This window comes from Rhinoderma darwinii, chromosome 5, assembly GCF_050947455.1.
Source record: "Rhinoderma darwinii isolate aRhiDar2 chromosome 5, aRhiDar2.hap1, whole genome shotgun sequence".
NCBI lineage: Eukaryota > Metazoa > Chordata > Amphibia > Anura > Rhinodermatidae > Rhinoderma > Rhinoderma darwinii.
Genome location: NC_134691.1, coordinates 33915788 through 33935091, shown reverse-complemented (window position 1 = coordinate 33935091; position 19304 = coordinate 33915788). Strand labels below are relative to the sequence as shown.

The 19304-nt window shown below is 37.6% G+C and overlaps 1 protein-coding gene across 6 annotated transcripts in view; it reads right to left on the bottom strand.

The window, feature by feature from the left end:
* Positions 1 to 19304, bottom strand: part of CSMD3 (CUB and Sushi multiple domains 3) — a 1175227-nt gene that overhangs the window by 32998 nt on the left and 1122925 nt on the right. For all 6 annotated transcript variants that reach the window (XM_075825814.1, XM_075825808.1, XM_075825809.1 and 3 more), the window contains 4 exons: positions 6120 to 6293; positions 4809 to 4882; positions 4186 to 4297; positions 1640 to 1819 (listed from right to left, as the gene is read on the bottom strand). In XM_075825814.1, coding sequence (XP_075681929.1) covers positions 1640 to 1819; positions 4186 to 4297; positions 4809 to 4882; positions 6120 to 6293 — 540 coding nt within the window. The remainder of the gene's footprint in view (positions 1 to 1639; positions 1820 to 4185; positions 4298 to 4808; positions 4883 to 6119; positions 6294 to 19304) is intronic.

The window sequence follows — 19304 nt, the reverse complement described above, 5'->3', positions numbered from 1 at the left end:
CGGGTATCTGACAATATAGGGTTTGAAAGGAATATTTATCAATCGGGGGAACCGACTGGTTACATTTCATCAAATATGGAACAAATGGTTTTCCGCTCATCTATTTGATTAAGTGAAATAGAAGTGAGTATGGTCACCTTAATGGTGAAAGAAGTTATAAACTGCCCAAGTTAAACAGATTAATTGATGTTTATTTTCTCATTATTTTTTTTTTCTCCCAGTCTCCTGGGGGGGGGGGGGGGGGATGGGTTTGCTTATATTTTGTTAGAATTTATAAAGATGTATGTTATAATTCTTTTTTCTGAAAATATTTTTTTTTTTTTTAAAGAAAATAAGATAATGAGGGTTCGGGGCAACAAGTAACATATGGGCAGACTGGGATAGTATAGAAAAATATACAGGGAGACTAATAATGACTGACAAAAATTAAAAAAAGTAGGTTTTCTGGGACTATAATATTGATGTCTTCTTCTTAGGTTAGGCCATCAGTATCAGATTGGAGGGGTCTGACTCCTAGTATCCTTGCAGATTAGCTGACTTAAAGGTGGATCATCGCTTCCCTTTTATTGTTTACCAGGTACAGCACTGTACACTTGTTAGTGGTTGTGTCTAGTACTGTAGTTCATTGTAGTTCTGTCCGTTTCAAGTAGATGGGACTGAGCTACGTTCTTCACTTAACAAAACATTCTCCTGTGCCCTTTAAAAATTGTCACACTAATAGAAAAGGTTCCACGCTGAAATCACCATCATCATTCAAACCTTGACCACTTGGGACTTTCCTCTAGTACTTATTAGCGTACAGTGATTCACAATAAGGGTTTCCCAGAAGACAGCAGATGCAAGACATGTCACTTTTACCGTAGGGATTGTAAACTGATTTCAGCCTGATTATAGATACTTGCCATGGGAACCTGCAAAGCAGTTAACAAATCTTGCCAAATATAAAAAAAACAACATAAATAATGTTTTACTCTTCCCTACATCAAGCTTTTTGGGGTAGAAATGGGAGTAGGGGTCCCCGGTAGTAAAACAATTTATAGGGGTTATTTAATGGTTGGGAGCCACTGCATTAGGGATTCATTGCAATGAAAATCTCTTATCTAGAACCCAACTCATAAAAAGCTGAATTAAAAACATTCAAACTAAATAAAAATAAAATAAAAAAATAATGTCTACAGATTTGAAATTTAAATGATTGATAAATTTTAAAATTTGAATAACATTTAAATTTAAACACTAATATTTATATATTTGATGTATGATTATTAATTATTGGATCAGAATTCTGAATATTTTTTTCTATTTCAATATATTTATTGAATTTTCATATATAAAGTATCATGTAAAGAAGTACAAAACAGCAATACAGTTTAAAGGGTTACAATACAACTAACAGTCTAATAATTGGTGAATCATGAAAGAAAAATAAAATAACATATTAAGGAATAATAAAAAATTAGGTCTAAAAGATTGGAATATTTTTTTTAACAAATGCATAATCAAAACTTAGAATTGCCATTTCTTTCACATGGAGATTATTGTGATGAATAAAGGCATTAAAAAAACAAAAGTCTTACATTTAATTTCTCTGCCAAGTACAAATAATTCAAATGTTTCAAGACAAGTAATATTACATTACCTGTGCAAACTGGAACTTTTCCGCTCCATGTGTTATCTGGCTGGCAAATTCTGTGCTCAGTCCCTCCCGAGAGAAGATATCCTGGCTGGCAAGTGTAAATTAATGTATAACCAAGTGACGGAAGATCTATTCCAACAACATTTGAATGTAATGGGGATTCTGGCTGCTTGCAGCTGTGGGCTGTAGAATAAACAACTGGTAACCGATAGAGCTAAAACTCAATACTATCATTTATCTATGAAATTGCAACAATGTTTTATAGTTGGTGGAAGAACTTGTATAATTTAGATGCAATGTAAAATACAACTGCAAAATGACATGAATGGTTTAGGAACCTACTTTGTAAGAACATAAATGTAGACAAAGAACTTAGAGAAATAGGCACTAGCAGGGACAGGGAAAGCTAGAGCTGCTCTACAGTTTGAGGACCTCATCAAATAGCTCCTTACTGGGCACATTTTCTAGTGACATGACAGGAGTGGATAATTGAGGCTTAGAGCAGAGGTCAAATCATAGGGCAAAATTGCATGTGTGCTGGTGCTGCATTCAATGTATATGGGGCCGACTGAAACAGCTGAGTGATACACTCGGCTGTCTCCGTTGGCCCAATGGACACCGAAGGGCACATACGCAACCGCTGCTCCGTTCAAAATTCTCCTCACTGCGGTCATGCAGTGAGTAGGAATAGGGGCCAGGACTGGTGGGGGTCCCAGTGGTGGGGTCCCCAAAGGTCATACATTTATAACCTATCCTGTAAGTAGGGTCTAAATGTTAATTGTGGGGAAACCTCAAAGTATTTCCCCCCAAAATAATTTTTACGAGTGCCATATGTGTCACTTTGCAAATTATGTTAGCCAAGTGGGTGTAGATATGGGCAGAGTTAATTTTCAGCCATGTTTATGAAATGTGACCTTTTAAAAAGTTTCAGAAGTCACATTTCCAAGTCACCAGTAGGCTGGTGTAAAATCTGTCATAAAACAAAACCAAAAAGACCACTGCTTCATAAAATTAAGGAAGTTTAACAAATGTTGTTCAACAGTAAAAAGAGATTTGTCTCAAAATAAATTTAAAAAAAAATACTTGAAAAAGAAGGAGTCTGATACAGACTGGGCCAGTGTTGTTACATATGGGTCTTATTCTTTTCATCTCAACACAGATTTAATTTGGGAATGTAAAAGAGTGGTAATACTGTATGTACTTATTATTTCTTAATAAAATTAGGTACAACTTTCTTGGAAAGATTATATAGTTAAATAGGTTGAAAAAATACTTATATCCATCAAGTACAACCCATCTCAGAACAATTATACATTGATTTCCAAGTTAATTATAACCTTCAATGCCATTTTTCAGTAAATATTCATTTAGCTCTCTTTTGAATGCTGTCATAGCATCTGCCATTACTTTCTCTTGGGGTAGGGCATTTCATAGCTTGACTACTCTAACTGTAAAAAAACCCTTTCCTATAATGATGTCTGAAAACCTATCCTCCACATATAACGAATGTTTCCTGGTCCTTTGTACAGTTCTTGGAATAAATAAAAAATGTCCCAGTTCCTTGTACTGGCATTGTGTATATCTATACATAATAATAAAATGTTGTTGTTTTTTTTTTCCAAGTTGAACAAGCCTGATTTTTGTAGCCTCTCGTTATAAGAGAGACCTTCCATCTTATTTAATAATCTAGTATCCCGCCATTGAACCCTCTTCTGCTCTCCTACAACCTTTTTACAATGTGGAGCTCGAAGCTGAATTCCATAGTCGAGATGTGGTCATAGAAGGTGCAGAAATACAGTATAAGAAAAGGTTCTCAAGGAAGTAACAGTAAAATTGAATATTTTTCTTTACACCCTAATTTAAATGGCAATACAAGTATGGGAACAATTTGAAGTTACCATTTGCTTATGTAAATTTCCATTGTAACTTGAAGACCTGAAATGCGTATAAGGCTCTGCTCATATTTGTTTTATGCTCTTTCTGTCAGGGGTTCCTGTATTGTCATAGCAAGAATAGTGTTGTTTGTAGAAGTATTTTCACCATCAAAAATATCTGGACCCCGGCAGACTTTAATATGTTAATAGTATTTGTAAGGATTTGCTCAAATCTGTTTAAAAAAATAACCTGTCATAGCTGTCATGGCTCTATTATGAACAGCGCCTAAATTAGATATTACTTTTTATGATAGAAAGAGTTAATTTGTTACTTAGTACAGTCAATACCATAACTGATATATTTCAATTGCAAAAGAAATCTGGACTGTGGTGGGAGTTTTGGATGCACAGAACTGACTTTTTGACTTTTTGTAACAGAACTGACTTTTTGTAACAAGCTAAAGTAACATAATGTATATATAGTCTGTTATGAAAAAGAATAATAAAAATGAAGTACGTGATTTAAAAAATGAAGTTATGTGTAGAACAACGTCATGAGTAAAAAAATGAACTTCTCCTATTGTATTCATCATTACTATGAATGTTAAGATGTAGTTTAAAATGTAGAATTTAAAAATGAATTAGATAGAATCTATAGCATACTCCAAAACTTACGAATACACTCTGTTGGCATGCCACTCCAGGTCAAGTCTGGAAGGCAAGTACGAGTGGTGGATCCATGCAAGAGATATCCTTTTTTGCATGAGAACTGAACAACTCTTCCAACCTGACATAGAAATAAAAAAAGAAAATTCCAGATATATTATAAAACTGCTGGATTGTTAACTTGATAGCTAATTACCCAAATTTATCAAAAGGTGGAGCTTCCCTCTAAAGGGGCATCTCATCGAGACAACCCCTATTCACATGCCCTATTAGAACATTTGGACAACATAGAGGAAAGTGCCCACTCAGGACCCCCTTCTATAAGCCAGAATGCAGAGCCTCTCTGTAAGAGCTGCTCTTGCTCTGGTGGCCCTGGTCAGCTCAGGCATTACATGGCTGACCATGCGAAGGGAGATGTTAGGTCAGATGTGGCAACCTCTGATGATAACTGAGTGTCATGGGTTGAAAATGCCGGACCCGAATTTCTGAACGTTCCTCTTTTAAAAAAGGTGTTGTCTTCATGAGACAACCTTTTCATAACAGTAATGCCAATAAAACCCATACAATTGTTAAATATATATATATAAAAAACATTTTACACTTTGCAGTAAAATAGTAATTACACATTTTACCTGATAACCATAAGTATTATTTTGGAAACCATGACGTGGTGTCCCGGGGTTTTGACAAGATGTCAAGGTAGGTTCTGAAAAGAAGAAGCAATTGGAATATTAGAAGAACAATTTATGAAAAGGAACAAATATTAGAAAATGAAATATAACTGAAAAAATACACTATAAATCAAATACCCTACAGCCTTTAGTATGTTCTTTTATTCAAATTTGCCAATCTATCTATCTATCTATCTATCTATCTATCTATCTATCTATCTATCTATCAATCTACTCCTACCTTACCCTATGTTCTTGTTCCACATTAAAGCAAATATTTTCTCAAAAATAAAGCAAAAACACAGCCAATGTGCAGCATATTTACATCTTATATAGTAATTGGAGTAGAGGAAGTTAGTATGGTAAACAGAATTAAAAACAGAGGCACCCATTATAACTGCTGTAGTCCAACATTTATGGACTGTTAACTGAGACATCCCCAGTGTTGAACTAAGGCATTACTGACATACTCAGGACCTGTTAGAAATCTACCAGTAAACCTCAAACTATAGGTTGCTCACCTAGGTACTATACTATACTATACTATACTATACTATACTATACTATACTATACCATAGTACAATAAAATATCCCAATAACTTGTTGCTCTGCCTAAAGTGAATGTTTATGTTTTAACACCATGTCAAAGGTACAAAATTCTAAAGTCTAAGTTGATTAACTTCATAATATGTTTAAAGTGATTAGAGCTATTTTATATATATATATATATATATATTCAAAACTCCAAATTTCCTGCATAGACATAAAATTTAATAATATAGTTTTATCCGCCTGCAGCCACCACTAGAGGAGCTTACTATATACTCTTTTTCTTATTGAGTTCAATGTATAAACAGTATGCAGGAAACTTCTATACTCCCCCTAGTGGTGGCTGCTGGCCGACAGGATTTTATAATTTATTTATGTCTAAGCAGAGCATTTGGAGCTCCATATCAGAAAAACATTAGAATTTTGGACCTACAGTATTTAGATAGCATAAACACATTGGTGTTCAAGGTGGATATTCTCTTTAATATAACACATGCACACTTATCTAACAACATGACATAATTTTATATGTATCGTGAATTGATGTACAACATGCAGGTAAAGATCTCAAAAATAATTATAAAACAGATTTCATTTATTGCAAGTCAGCTGCGTAGGGTTGAGCTGCAAACCCATATACAGCCCGCGGACAAGAGTGTCACTGTGTTTGTAAAAAATAACTAATCAAATTATGATAAGCCTGTATAGCAGACAAGTTTTACCTATACAACGTGGAGGTGAGCCACTCCAAGTTCCATCTGCTTGGCATATCCTAGTGCCAGAACCAACCAAAATATAGGATGGATTGCAAACAAAAGATACTTCTGACTGGAAGATAAAGCTTTTGCCTTCTCGTTTACCATTTGCAGGTATCCCAGGATCACCACAGAATTTTGCTATCGGAAGAGATAAGAAAATGTTAAAGGAAAACATTTTATTTTATGCTATTTAAAAAAAAAAAAAAATTATGCTAAAAAACAATAAATAAGCATTTCATTTACGGTACCATAAGGTTTGGGTGAAACCAATGAAAGCCTTTTTATCTGTCAGAAAAGTATCAAATATGCTTTAAAACTGTATTATTTTTCTTTCGAGTCATAAACTACAATTCCTCATGAGGCACATTAAACATTTTGGTCATATTTGTTAGACAATAAAGCAACAACAAAATGGGTTGTATTTTAATCATAACTTTTTCTTAGGTTAGGTCAAGCTATGATATGGCTTTTGCATTACCTGGTTGTACCATAAGGCTATTCTATGATGTGTTTGGAATGTCACAACAGAGAAACTGGAAATAAAGATCAGCTCTCCTTGTGGCTAAAGTTATTACCAGGGACCAAAGTAGCATCAGATTGACATTAGGAGATTAGAGCAAGATATGGAAACCGAAGTTGTTGAAAACGAGCCAGAACGAAAGAATTGACCAAGCTGAAGGACCAAACCAAGAGGAGCCAAAACCAAAGACCAAACACACAGCTACAACTGGCAGACAGCCTCTTTAAAGGGTTATTCCTATTTAAGGCATTTATGGCATATACACAGTATATGCCAAAAGTGTTGGATAGATGAGGGTTTCTGCAAACAACTCCTGCATCTGCAAGACCCTTTCTCAACACAGCTCTGGGACCAGCACCTATTTCGAACATGGGAATCCGGCGTCTATCAGACATTTATGGCATATCAGATGGAGAGGTCATAAATGTCTTAGATGGGAATAACCCATTAAATTCCTCACCTCAGTTTCGGCTGGCCAAACACATAAGATAGCTGTTGGCAAAACTCATGTTCGGCAGACAGCTATTTCTCCAGATATCTTTGGAGGCTCCCATTCACAAAAAAATTGACGGTCGATCCTGCCAAAATGGTCAAATTTGGACAATTGTATTTATTGTGTATGGTCAGCTTTAGCCTGAGTCAATCAAGTAATGTAACACAATCAAGGTCTATTGCGCTATCATATTCAATCTGTCTTAGACCTAGTTGTTTGGATTTCTTGAAAGTAAAACTATCTCCCTACCCCTTCTTCCAGGAAACTGTGGCCAAAAAAAAATTAGGAATAATTTCCTGACCGCATAATGGCAAAATAATTAATTTCCTATATTGAAATATCCCAGAACTTTCCTTTTTGGTAATTAGAAATAATGAATTAGGAGACTTAAAGTAGCCGTGAAGTCTCAATATGGCTGAAAAGATTAGTGCAATGCCTTTTATCTTAATTTCCATCTTAATGAAAAAATCGCCTGGATAAAGTTATACATTTTGGCTATTACTGTAAGACTGAAGCGTGACTTGTAGTAGGGTTGTCTCGATGCCGATTAAAATAGAGTCAACGCTATATCACAGAGTTAGTACAAGTGCCTGCTGAGAGTAATACATTTAAGGCACATTTTAATTAGACAGGGCAGAGCAGATCAGTCATTTGGTTTTGTCTGTTTTCAAACTCTACTTTTTAATAATGGTGTCCTGTGGAGCTTGACCTAAGAATCTGAACAAGCCCTTGTAATTCACAATTATTTAATTCACTGAGGTTTCATATTTAGAATTTAGTGGTCAAAGAAATATTCCAGTATATAAAAACTGTGGTGGAAGAAAAAAGGAATTTGTCGGTGCAGCAAATGTTGTACATCAAGGCAATGTTTACCAATATGAATTCTGCGGTACCGTACCTCACAGTTCCTTTAGAGTCTGCTCAGGGGTTCCCTGGGAACAGTAACAAAAGCTGCACACTCAGCTGAGCCAAGCTAGTATGTTTAAATCAATGGAGAGGGGGAAATATCCAACAAGACCATTACTTCTCACCTCTGACATCCACCATGAGTGGAAAGTTGGGTGGCCCCATAGACATTAGAATGTCAGCCAATCCCATCAAAATCGGCATGTGTGCCAGAGTTTTATCCAATGTATATAGGCACGTTAAGACCAGATTGCATTCTCAGATAAAACACCCGATGCGTATTGTTAGTCAAAACGCCAACTTTCCCTAATACTATCATAGCAGAGCCCCATCTGTCTAGTCAGCAGAAATACCATACAATATATTTTCTCTCTTTCTTCTATTTCAACTGTAATAGACATCATAAAAAAAAAACTTGTTTTTTTTTCTTTTTCTTTTCTGAAATTCTTAGTCCTCATTAATCGTTCCTTTAAACCAAAGCTTTAAATGTTTTAAGAATCCCTCAGGATTTAAACAAGAAAAACTCGTGTGACCCAGAGTGTGGAGGGGCGCACTTCCACACTCTGGGTCACACGATTCTCCTCAAAATATGGGTAAGTGCATTTACTGGATTCATAGGGACACTTGCTATTTTCCTAGGAACACTAGTCTCCTTAGGCAAACGGTCTAACGGTCTGGTCTGCTGTACTTTTTGGATTTGCATCTTATTTCTTATAGATGTACCCTGTGTAGGAGTAAATTCGATCATTTATATAAACTGTATACTCTGATGTGACTTAATATTCTGTTTAATATTGGTACTTGTGACTTAGTCAAGGATTCATTTTTAGATTCTCTGTTTTTTGTAATTGTGTGTATTTATTATTAATAAAGATGTGTAATTTTTTCACATGTGGATATATACGGACTCTTTTTCTCTGGTTTATTATGTATTGTTAACCCCTTAGTGTCTAAGCCTGTTTTGGCCTTCAGGACCAGCCCCATTTTTGCAAATCTGACATGTGTCACTTTATGTGGTAATAACTCCAGAATGCTTTTACCTATCCAAGCGATTCTGGGATTGTTTTCTCGTGACATGTTGTACTTTATGATACTGAAAAAATTTTGTCATTAAATTCAATATTTATTTGTAAGAAACGCCAAGATTTAGAGAAAATTAGCAAAAATTAGCATTTTTCTAAATTTTAATGTATTTACTTGTAAAACAGATAGTAATACCACACAAAATACATACTAGTTTATATTTCCCATATGTCTACTTTATGTTTGCGTCATTTTTTGAACATTCTTTTATTTTTCTAGGACGTTACAACGCTTAGAACTTTAGCAGCAATTTCTCATATTTTCAAGAAAATTTCAAAAGGCTATTTTTTCAGGGACCAGTTCAGTTCTGAAATGGCTTTGAGGGCCTTATATATTAGAAAGTCACCATAAATCACCCCATTTTGAAAACTGCACCCATCAAAGTATTCAAAACAGCATTCACAAAGTATTTTAGCCCTTTAGGCGTTTCACAGGAATTAAAGCAAAGTAGAGGTGAAATTTACAAATTTCATTTTTTTTCTTCAAAAATTCATTTGTAATAAATTTTTTCTGTACCACAGAAGGTTTTACCCAAGAAATGCAACTCAATATTTATTGCCCAGATTCTGCAGTTTTTAGAAATACCCCACATGTGGCCCTAGCGCGGTCATGGACTGAAACACAGGCCTCAGAAGCAAAGGAGCACCTAGTGTATTTTGGGCCTCTATTTTATTAGAATATATTTTAGGTACCATGTCAGGTGTGAGGAGGCCTTGTGCTGCCAAAACAGTGGAAACACCCCAAAAGTGACCCCATTTTGGAAACTATACCCCTCAAGGAATTTATCTATGGGTATAGTTAGCATTTTGAACCCACAGTTTTTTTGCTAAATTTATTTTAATTAGTATGTGAAGGTGAAAATCTACTTTTTTTGTGAAAAAATTAGGAAATTTTAAATTTTTACAAGGAATAAAGTAGAAAAAACACCCCAACATATGTAAAGCAATGTCTTCCGATTATAGCAATACCCCATATGTGGTAATAAATTGCTGTTTGGACCCACAGCAGGCCTCAGAAGAGAAGGAGCACCATTTGGATTTTGGATTTCTGATTTTGCTGGAATAGTTTTCAGTGCCGTGTCGCGTTTGCAATGCACTGGAGGGAAGAAAACCGTGGAAACCCCCCCAATAGTGACCCCATTTTGGAAACTATACCCCTCAAGGAATTTATCTATGGGTATAGTTAGCATTTTGAACCCACAGTTTTTTTGCTAAATTTATTTGAATTAGTATGTGAAGATGAAAATCTACTTTTTTTCTGAAAAAAGGTAGCCATTTTTTATTTTTACAAGGAATAAAGGAGAAAAAGCGCCCCAACATTTGTAAAACAATTTCTCCTGATTACGTAAATACCCCATATGTGGTAATAAACTACTGTTTGGACCCACACCGGGGCTTAGAAGGGAAGGAGCGCTATTTGGCTTTTGGAGCTCAAATTTAGCTGGAATGTTTTTGGGTGTCATGTCAAATTTGCAAAGCCCCTGAGAGACTGAAACAGTGGAAGCCCCCAAAAGTAACCCCATTTGGGAAACTACACCACTTAAGGAATCTATCTAGGGGTATAGTGAGCATTTAGGCCCTACACGTCTTTTGCAGAATTTATTAGAATTAGGCCGTGAAAATTAATATCAACATTATTTCCACTAAAATGTTGAATTTTTTCAATTTCACAAAGGATAAACGAGAAAATGCACCCCAACGTTTGTAAAGCAATTTCTCCCGAGTACGGCAATACCCCACATGTGGTCATAAATGTTTTTTCATTAGAAAGTAATTAACCCTTTACGAACTGATTCATGTTTTGCTTTTTAGTTTTTCCTCCCCGCTTTCCAAGAGCCACTACTTTTTTATTTTTCTGTCAATAGAGCGGTGTGGGGGCTTATTTTTTGCGGGACGAGCTGTCGTTTTTATTAGTACCATTTTTTGGTACGATGCCATATCGGTGGACATAAACGGCTGTTTGGGCACGCTGTAGGGCTCAGAAGGGAGGGACGCCATTTGGCTTTTGGAGCGCATATTTTGCTTGGTAGTAGCTCTGGCGTTTTGCTGGTATTTCAGTTTATAATGTTGGGGCACATGTAGGCTGGGCAAAGTACATCAGGGGCATAATAAGAGGGTATAATAATCGTTGTAAATAAATAATAACCCACAGATATGTGGCTAGTGTCGCACTGATAAATGGTGCCCGATCTTATCCACTTTTGGAACACTCTGTACATTTTGCATCGCCATAATCTGGGAGCCGGAACTTTTTTTATTTTTTCACCACCGGAGCCGTGTGAGGGCTTATTTGTTGCGGGACAATCTGTTATTTTCATTGGTACCATTTTGGGGTACATGCGATTTTGTTGATCACTTTTTATTCAATTTTTCGGCAAGCCAGGTGACCAAAAACCATCAATTCTGACAATGATTTTTATTTATTTTTGACGGCGTTTACCCTGGGCTATAAATGACTATTATACTTTATTCTGCGGGTCGGTACGATTACGGCGATACCATATGTATATAGGGTTTTTTCTGTTTTGCAGCGTTTGAGCAATAAAATAACTTATTTAGAAAATAAATGTATTTTCTGTGTCACCATATTCTGAGAGCCATAACTTTTTTATTTTTCAGTCAAAAAAGCTGTGTAATGGCTTGTTTTTTGCGGGACGGGTTGTAGTTTGTATGGGTACTATTTTGGCGTACATGCGACTTTTTGATCACTTTTTATTACATATTTTGTGAGGGGTGGTGACCAAAAAATAGTGATTCTGGCATTGTTTTTTGTTTTTTTTTTTTGCGTGGTTCACTGTGCGGGAAAAATAATATTATAGTTTTATAGTTGGGGTCGTTACGAACGCGGTGATACCAAATATGTGTACTTTTTTTTTACGTGTTCATTTTTTTTCCTATAATGAAAGACTTATTATAGGAAAAAAAGCAGTTCTTTTTTATATCACTTATAACTTTTATTTGTACACTTTTTTTAAAACATTTTTATTCTTTTTTTTACTTTTTTCACTTGTCCCACTAGGGGACACTTAGACTTGCAGCTCTGATCGCTGCTGGAATACATTACACTACACACGTAGTGTAATGTACTCTAACTGTCATTGTGACGTGACAGTCACACTGACAGGAAGCCTACGACGACCACCCTCGGGGTGGTCCTCATAGGCTTCTGTACATGGCAACCCGGAAGCCATTGTCTGGCGTCCGGTTGCCATGGGTACCATCGCCAGCCCCCGTGATTTCACATGGGGGCTGCCGATCGGCGCTAAAGACCTTAATTGTGGCGTTCAAAATCGAGCGCCGCAATTAAGGGGTTAACTGCCGATATCAGCGGCGACAGGCCGCTGATCGGCAACGGGGAGAGCAGGGCTGACACCCTGCACAGTTAACCGCCGCTGCGGTGTAACGCCGTGCGGCGGTTTACTGTCAAAGCACTGCCGTAACTGTACGTCAAGGTGCGCGAACTTACTGCTCACCATGACGTACAGTTACGTCATGGTGCGTTAAGGGGTTAAAGTCTTTATCTCTAATTGTGTTAATGGGTGGTTGAGATTTTTCTCCCACCTTTATACCTATGCCCTGTGAGACTTCGCGTCTAATCATTTTTCCTTTTTACGTTTTAGTTTTTCACTCCCCGCCTTCCAAGAGCCATAAAGTTTTTATTGTTTAATCAATAGAGTGGTGTAAGGGCTTATTTTTTTGCGGGAGGCGCTGTAGCTTCTATTGGCACCATTTAAAGTACCATATAATGTACTGGGAAACAAAAATTAAAATATTTGTGGGTGGAATTGGAAAAAATGACATTCGTCCATAGTTTTTTGGGTTTTGTTTTTACGGCTTTCACCATGTGGTAAAAACATCAACTTAACTCTATTCTGCGTCTCAATACGATTACAGTGATACTCAATTTATATCGTTTTGTTTATATTTTACTACTTTTACAAAGAAAAAACAAAAAAATTGTTCTGTTTCACCACATTTTGAGAGCCATAACTTTTTTATTTTTCCGTCGATTGAGCAGTGTGAGTGCTTATTTTTTTGCGGGACGAGCTGTAGTTTTTATTGGTATCATTTTTTGGTACATACGATTTTTTGAGCACTTTTTATTTCATTTTGTTTAACGCTAAGGTGACCAAAAAAACAATGATTCGGGTATTTTAATTATTATTATTTTTTTACGCCGTTCACCATGTGAGTTAAATAATGGTGTATTGTAATAGTTTGGACTTTTACGCACGTGGCAATACCATTTTTGTTCTTTTTGTTATTTTTTTACTTTGTGCTTGAGGAATAATGGGAAAAGGGGGATTTTTTGAACTTTTAACATTTTTGTATTTTTTTTTACACTTTTTCAAAATGTATTTAACTTTTTTTTACACATTTTATTAGTGCTCCTAGGAGACTTAAACCAGCGATCGTTAGATACAAATGTATTGCAGTATATTGTCATTTTTACAGGCTTAGCAGAGGCAGACAGAAGGCAGACCTGGGGGCCGTTATTAGGCCCCCGGGCTTCCATGACAACCATCGGAGCCGACCGATCACGCTGCGGAGAGGATCACCCAATCCTCCTAACAGTTTAAATGCCGCAGTCGCTATTGATTGCGGCACTTAACTAGTTAAACGGCCAGGACCAGCACCATCGCTCTTCCTGGCTGTTGAAGCAGCGTGTAATACATAGCTGACAGCTGTGATATATGGAGCGGGCTCAGTGCGTAACGTGTCCATGATGTGTATTTTCCTCATGGATCGTTAAGGGGTTAAAGGCTCAATAGGATATTTAGTAACTTGACGAGTTCAGGACACATGGCTTTTCTTATTATAAAAACCCTAGTGCAAATTATTACATTGCACTTCGATGCATTGCATTCTGGGATGTAAATTTATGTAGGCTGTTATATTGTACATGCTAGTATAATTAAAGCTGAATGCCGTTTTACATGGGCCAATGACCATGCAAAGAAGCACTAATATGAATGCTCATTCCTGATCATTGCCGGCTTATTCATTGCCTGATCATATCTACTATGCAGCACTAAATATTATCGTTGTCGGCAGCCCATCTCCCTGTGTTGTCAGCAGCACATCTCCCAGAGAGATGTGCTGTCGATATGATGGAAATGTATACGGACGAGCGATCGTAGTAACAATCGCTCGTCCCCATACAGTGAAGGAAATAAGTATTTGATCCCTTGCTGATTTTGTAAGTTTGCCCACTGTCAAAGATATGAACAGTCTAGAATTTTTAGGCTAGGTTAATTTTACCAGTGAGAGATAGATTATATTAAAAAAAAAAAAGAAAATCACATAGTCAAAATTATATATATTTATTTGCATTGTGCACAGAGAAATAAGTATTTGATCCCTTTGGCAAACAAGACTTAATACGTGGTGGCAAAACACTTGTTGGCAAGCACAGCAGTCAGACGTTTTTTGTAGTTGATGATTAGTTTTGCACACATGTTAGATGGAATTTTGGCTCACTCCTCTTTGCAGATCATCTGTAAATCATTACGATTTTGAGGCTGTCGCTTGGCAACTCGGATCTTCAGCTCCCTCCATAAGTTTTCGATGGGATTAAGGTCCGGAGACTGGCTAGGCCACTCCATGACCTTAAGGTGCTTCTTTTTGAGCCACTCCTTTGTTGCCTTGGCTGTATGTTTCGGGTCATTGTCGTGCTGGAAGACCCAACCACGAGCCATTTTTAATGTCCTGGTGGAGGGAAGCAGGTTGTCACTCAGGATTTGACGGTACATGGCTCCATCCATTCTCCCATTGATGCGGTGAAGTAGTCCTGTGCCCTTAGCAGAGAAACACCCCCAAAACATAATGTTTCCACCTCCATGCTTGACAGTGGGGACGGTGTTCTTTGGGTCATAGGCAGCATTTCTCTTCCTCCAAACACAGCGAGTTGAGTTAATGCCAAAGAGCTCAATTTTAGTCTCATCTGACCACAGCACCTTCTCCCAATCACTCTCAGAATCATCCAGATGTTCATTTGCAAACTTCAGACGGGCCTGTACATGTGCCTTCTTGAGCAGGGGGACCTTGCGGGCACTGCAGGATTTTAATCCATTACGGCGTAATGTGTTACCAATGGTTTTCTTGGTAACTGTGGTCCCAGCTGCCTTGAGATCATTAACAAGTTCCCCCCTTGTAGTTTTCGGCTGACCTCTCACCTTCCTCAGGATCAAGGATACCCCACGAGGTGAGATTTTGCATGGAGCCCCAGATCGATGTCGATTGACAGTCATTTTGTATGTCTTCCATTTTCTTACTATTGCACCAACAGTTGTCTCCTTCTCACCCAGCGTCTTGCTTATGGTTTTGTAGCCCATTCCAGCCTTGTGCAGGTCTATGATCTTGTCCCTGACATCCTTAGAAAGCTCTTTGGTCTTGCCCATGTTGTAGAGGTTAGAGTCAGACTGATTAATTGAGTCTGTGGTCAGGAGTCTTTTATACAGGTGACCATTTAAGACAGCTGCCTTTAATGCAGGCACCAAGTTGATTTGGAGCGTGTAACTGGTCTGGAGGAGGCTGAACTCTTAATGGTTGGTAGGGGATCAAATACTTATTTCTCTGTGCACAATGAAAATAAATATATATAATTTTGACTATGTGATTTTCAGTTTTTTTTTTTATATAATCTATCTCTCACTGGTAAAATTAACCTAGCCTAAAAATTCTAGACTGTTCATGACTTTGACAGTGGGCAAACTTACAAAATCAGCAAGGGATCAAATACTTATTTCCTTCACTGTACATTACTGATCAGTGTTCCTTGTTAAAGGAGCAAACGAGCATCGATCAACAAGCTGTCTCATATTCATCGGTGTAAAAGGACCCTTAGTGAGAATATACTTGACCTTATTATAACCTCAGAGGCGTAACTTGAAGCTCCTTTATCATAATGGATTTTTCTTATGTGGTAGAGGGCAATTTGGTCCCACACGTGACTGCTACCTCTGCACTCCTTTAGCTAGGCCCCTATATGAACTAAGATCTCATGTATCAGTGTGCCTTTATTTATTATAGACCCCAAGTGCTCTTTGTTTGTTAGGGAATCAGATCCTCAATGTTCACAAACATCAGTTTACCAATACAACATATTGATTCCATTGTAGGAGTTCCTTTTGCACGATGTTTGCTGTAAAACCCTACATCAACACCTAAGAGCATGCTTGTCACAGAAACTGAACAAGCAGAGGTCTGCAGTGTGATGTGAGGTCATGCAGCTCAATGCCTCATGCACACGATAGTGTGTGCTGGCCAAGACCCGTCCATGATCCGTGGAAACATAGGACAGTCGGGTTTGTTTTCACGGACCTGATTCACCCGCTAAAGTGAATGGGTCCATGAAAACTATTGGGTGCTACTTGGATACCGTGAAAAACAGCCCGAGTGGCACTTGGTTGTGTGCAACTAAACTAAGAGTTAAAAGAGGATAAACTACTAATTGCAGCTCTGGAATAGAGTAAAATACAAATATATTCAAGGGTACAGTCAAAAATAGATTATCTGAAAAGTTACTTATGAAGAAAAATGCTTTAAACCAACCCTTCCATTAATTGTAGCATTCAACTTCCCATAAAAGCATAGGGGGTGGCAGAATGTGTAGTTTTTGCATTTTATTGTATTTTTACCATGCTTTTCTAGTAAATATGACCTTCTATTATAAAGAGGTTGAATGGAATAAAAGAAATATATGTGCGAGCGCACAATGCCTTGCGCATTTCTATGTTGATTATATGTTTGTTTCCGACTAGAATCAGTATGCTGAGCAACAAAAGCATTTAGCCGTATTCACATAAAGCAGCAGGAATTGTTTTCAAGTTTGTTTATTGACTTGATACATTTATTTACATGGAGATTATACGTGAATATCGGAGCTGCTGTTACTATTCATCTCATGTCCTAGAAACCATTGCATGTCTAAAAGTAAATCACATAATCTCCTCACACTGAATAATAGATCACGGAGCAGCTGGCAAGAAGTCATAGCTGGAAAGTAATGTCTTGGTTAACTGACCATTCCATATTGAGTCTCGCGGTGTAATGACAATTCCGGATCTAGTAGGACTCACGCAGATGATGTATATCACCACTACATACACATAGACCTGGATTATCTACAGGTTCATGAATCCACAGGCAACACCTTGTTTACCAATAGAAATGAAATTTTAAATTGAAATTTTAATGAACAATTGAAATTTAAGATAAGGAATAAACCAATTTTGTTTTCTGTAGCAGAAACTGCATTTTAAAATATAAAAGACTTAAGGTTTATCTATCGCTATAATTTAGCAGAAGGCTCTTTTCATATTTGCATTCAAAGCTTCGGTTGTTTTTTTTTATAGCCCTTACTGGTATTTTTTACGGAAAAAAATAGAACAGTCTGGTGCGCTAATTTTGCTTTAAAAAATTCCAGTACCCCTGACGGACCCCATCATAGTCAATGGAGTCCGTCGAAAATTGTTGGTTACTGTTGAAAAAAATAGTTACTATGTTAAAAACGAAGCCATGAAGCAAGTGTGAACAGAGCCTAAATCAGTAGTGTATAAAATGTTCTAATATAGGGGAAAGTGGTATTTTCTTCACTACCCAGCAGCTTGTAGTTTCCCTTTCCCAAAAAAAAATGTGTAGAGGAAAACGAAGACAGGAAGGAGGGGAATGGGGAGATGCAGCTTCAGCACTGTCTCTCCAGGATCAGTGTGATACTGCATGCTGTGAGAGGGGAGGTAGATCGAAATACGTAGCACAGCCCTGGCATCACACTAGAAAGATGGGCATTTACATTTGCAAGAGTGGTTGTCACCCATCAGTGGACTAAGTCGTGGTTGGACATATTGGTGACTCACTACCAACACTTCTTCAGCAAGCATAGGTAGAACTGCACCACTATGCCGGAAAGTGTCAACACATCTCCTAGTCATGTATAGGCATGTTTTCTTTTTTAGTCAAGGAGTGGATCTCAAACAGAAGAAACTGCACTGTGTGAACAATGCCACAAGTGTAATATCCTCTGCTCCCCAATGCGGGCACAATATACTTACCTGCTTCCGGCGCCCTCTCCCTCCTGGCCGATGCTGCTCCTCTTCTCCGAGGTAAGCGTCTGACAGACGCCCACACCACTGATGTTTCACTCTGGGTCCTATTTCGCATGCATGCTGACTCTTACACGACCAGCGTGCACCATATATTTCCACCCAACTTTCTCTGGGTATAAAGGGTCCTCTCCTTCCTGTGGTCTTTGTCAGAGCAATTTGGTTCATCCAAGCTAGTCTTGTGAATATTTGCTATATATAGTTTAGTGGAATTCCTGTGTTTGACCTCTGCCTGTACATTTTAACCATCCTTGCCGACGGCCTGCTCTGATCTCTTGCTAGTGACCCGTGAAGAACCTCATCCGCCTACTCTGACCTCTGGCTAAGCGACCCGTGATGAACCTTGCTGCCTGCCTTGACCATTTTCTATACCTGACTCCGCTTACTTTTCTTACGCCTTTTCTCCACCTGTTACATTGGCAGTCACCAAGGGAGACTTTTTCTGGGGGCAGCGATCTGGGGTATTTCTGCAGCGAAGTACAGATCCCTGTATAGGGGTTAAAGGGTGAAGACAAGGGGTTCCTTTAGACTCCGCTCCCTGGTTTATCCCTACATCATATCCCTTGGCGAGAAAGTGGGTTCACACCACCCCCTGCTGGCCACATTACAGATTATTCTCAAGGACACTGTGACAAAAAGTATTCACATTTTTCATTTTTTATAATCTGCACTGGAGTAATTGGAGCTTGAATACATAAACTCAAATCATAACACATTTTGCACAGTTTCAGTATTCAGTGTCAAATATTAAAATGTACTGTTATTATTTAAAAGGTAACCTGTGAATGTTAATCAGATGATAATCTACTGTGCAGACACTGCAGATGTTTGTAAAACATAAATACACACACACACACACACACACACACACACACATATATATATATATGTAACAGTGTATTGCTATCCATGTAATTTCCTATGATACTCCTAAAAATGTCTCCAGCAGGTGGCGCTATACATAACTTTGGCAAACCACTTATATATTTGATATATGCATTATTATTAGCAGTTCTCTGATATGTTTTTGTTATCCAGGTAAAA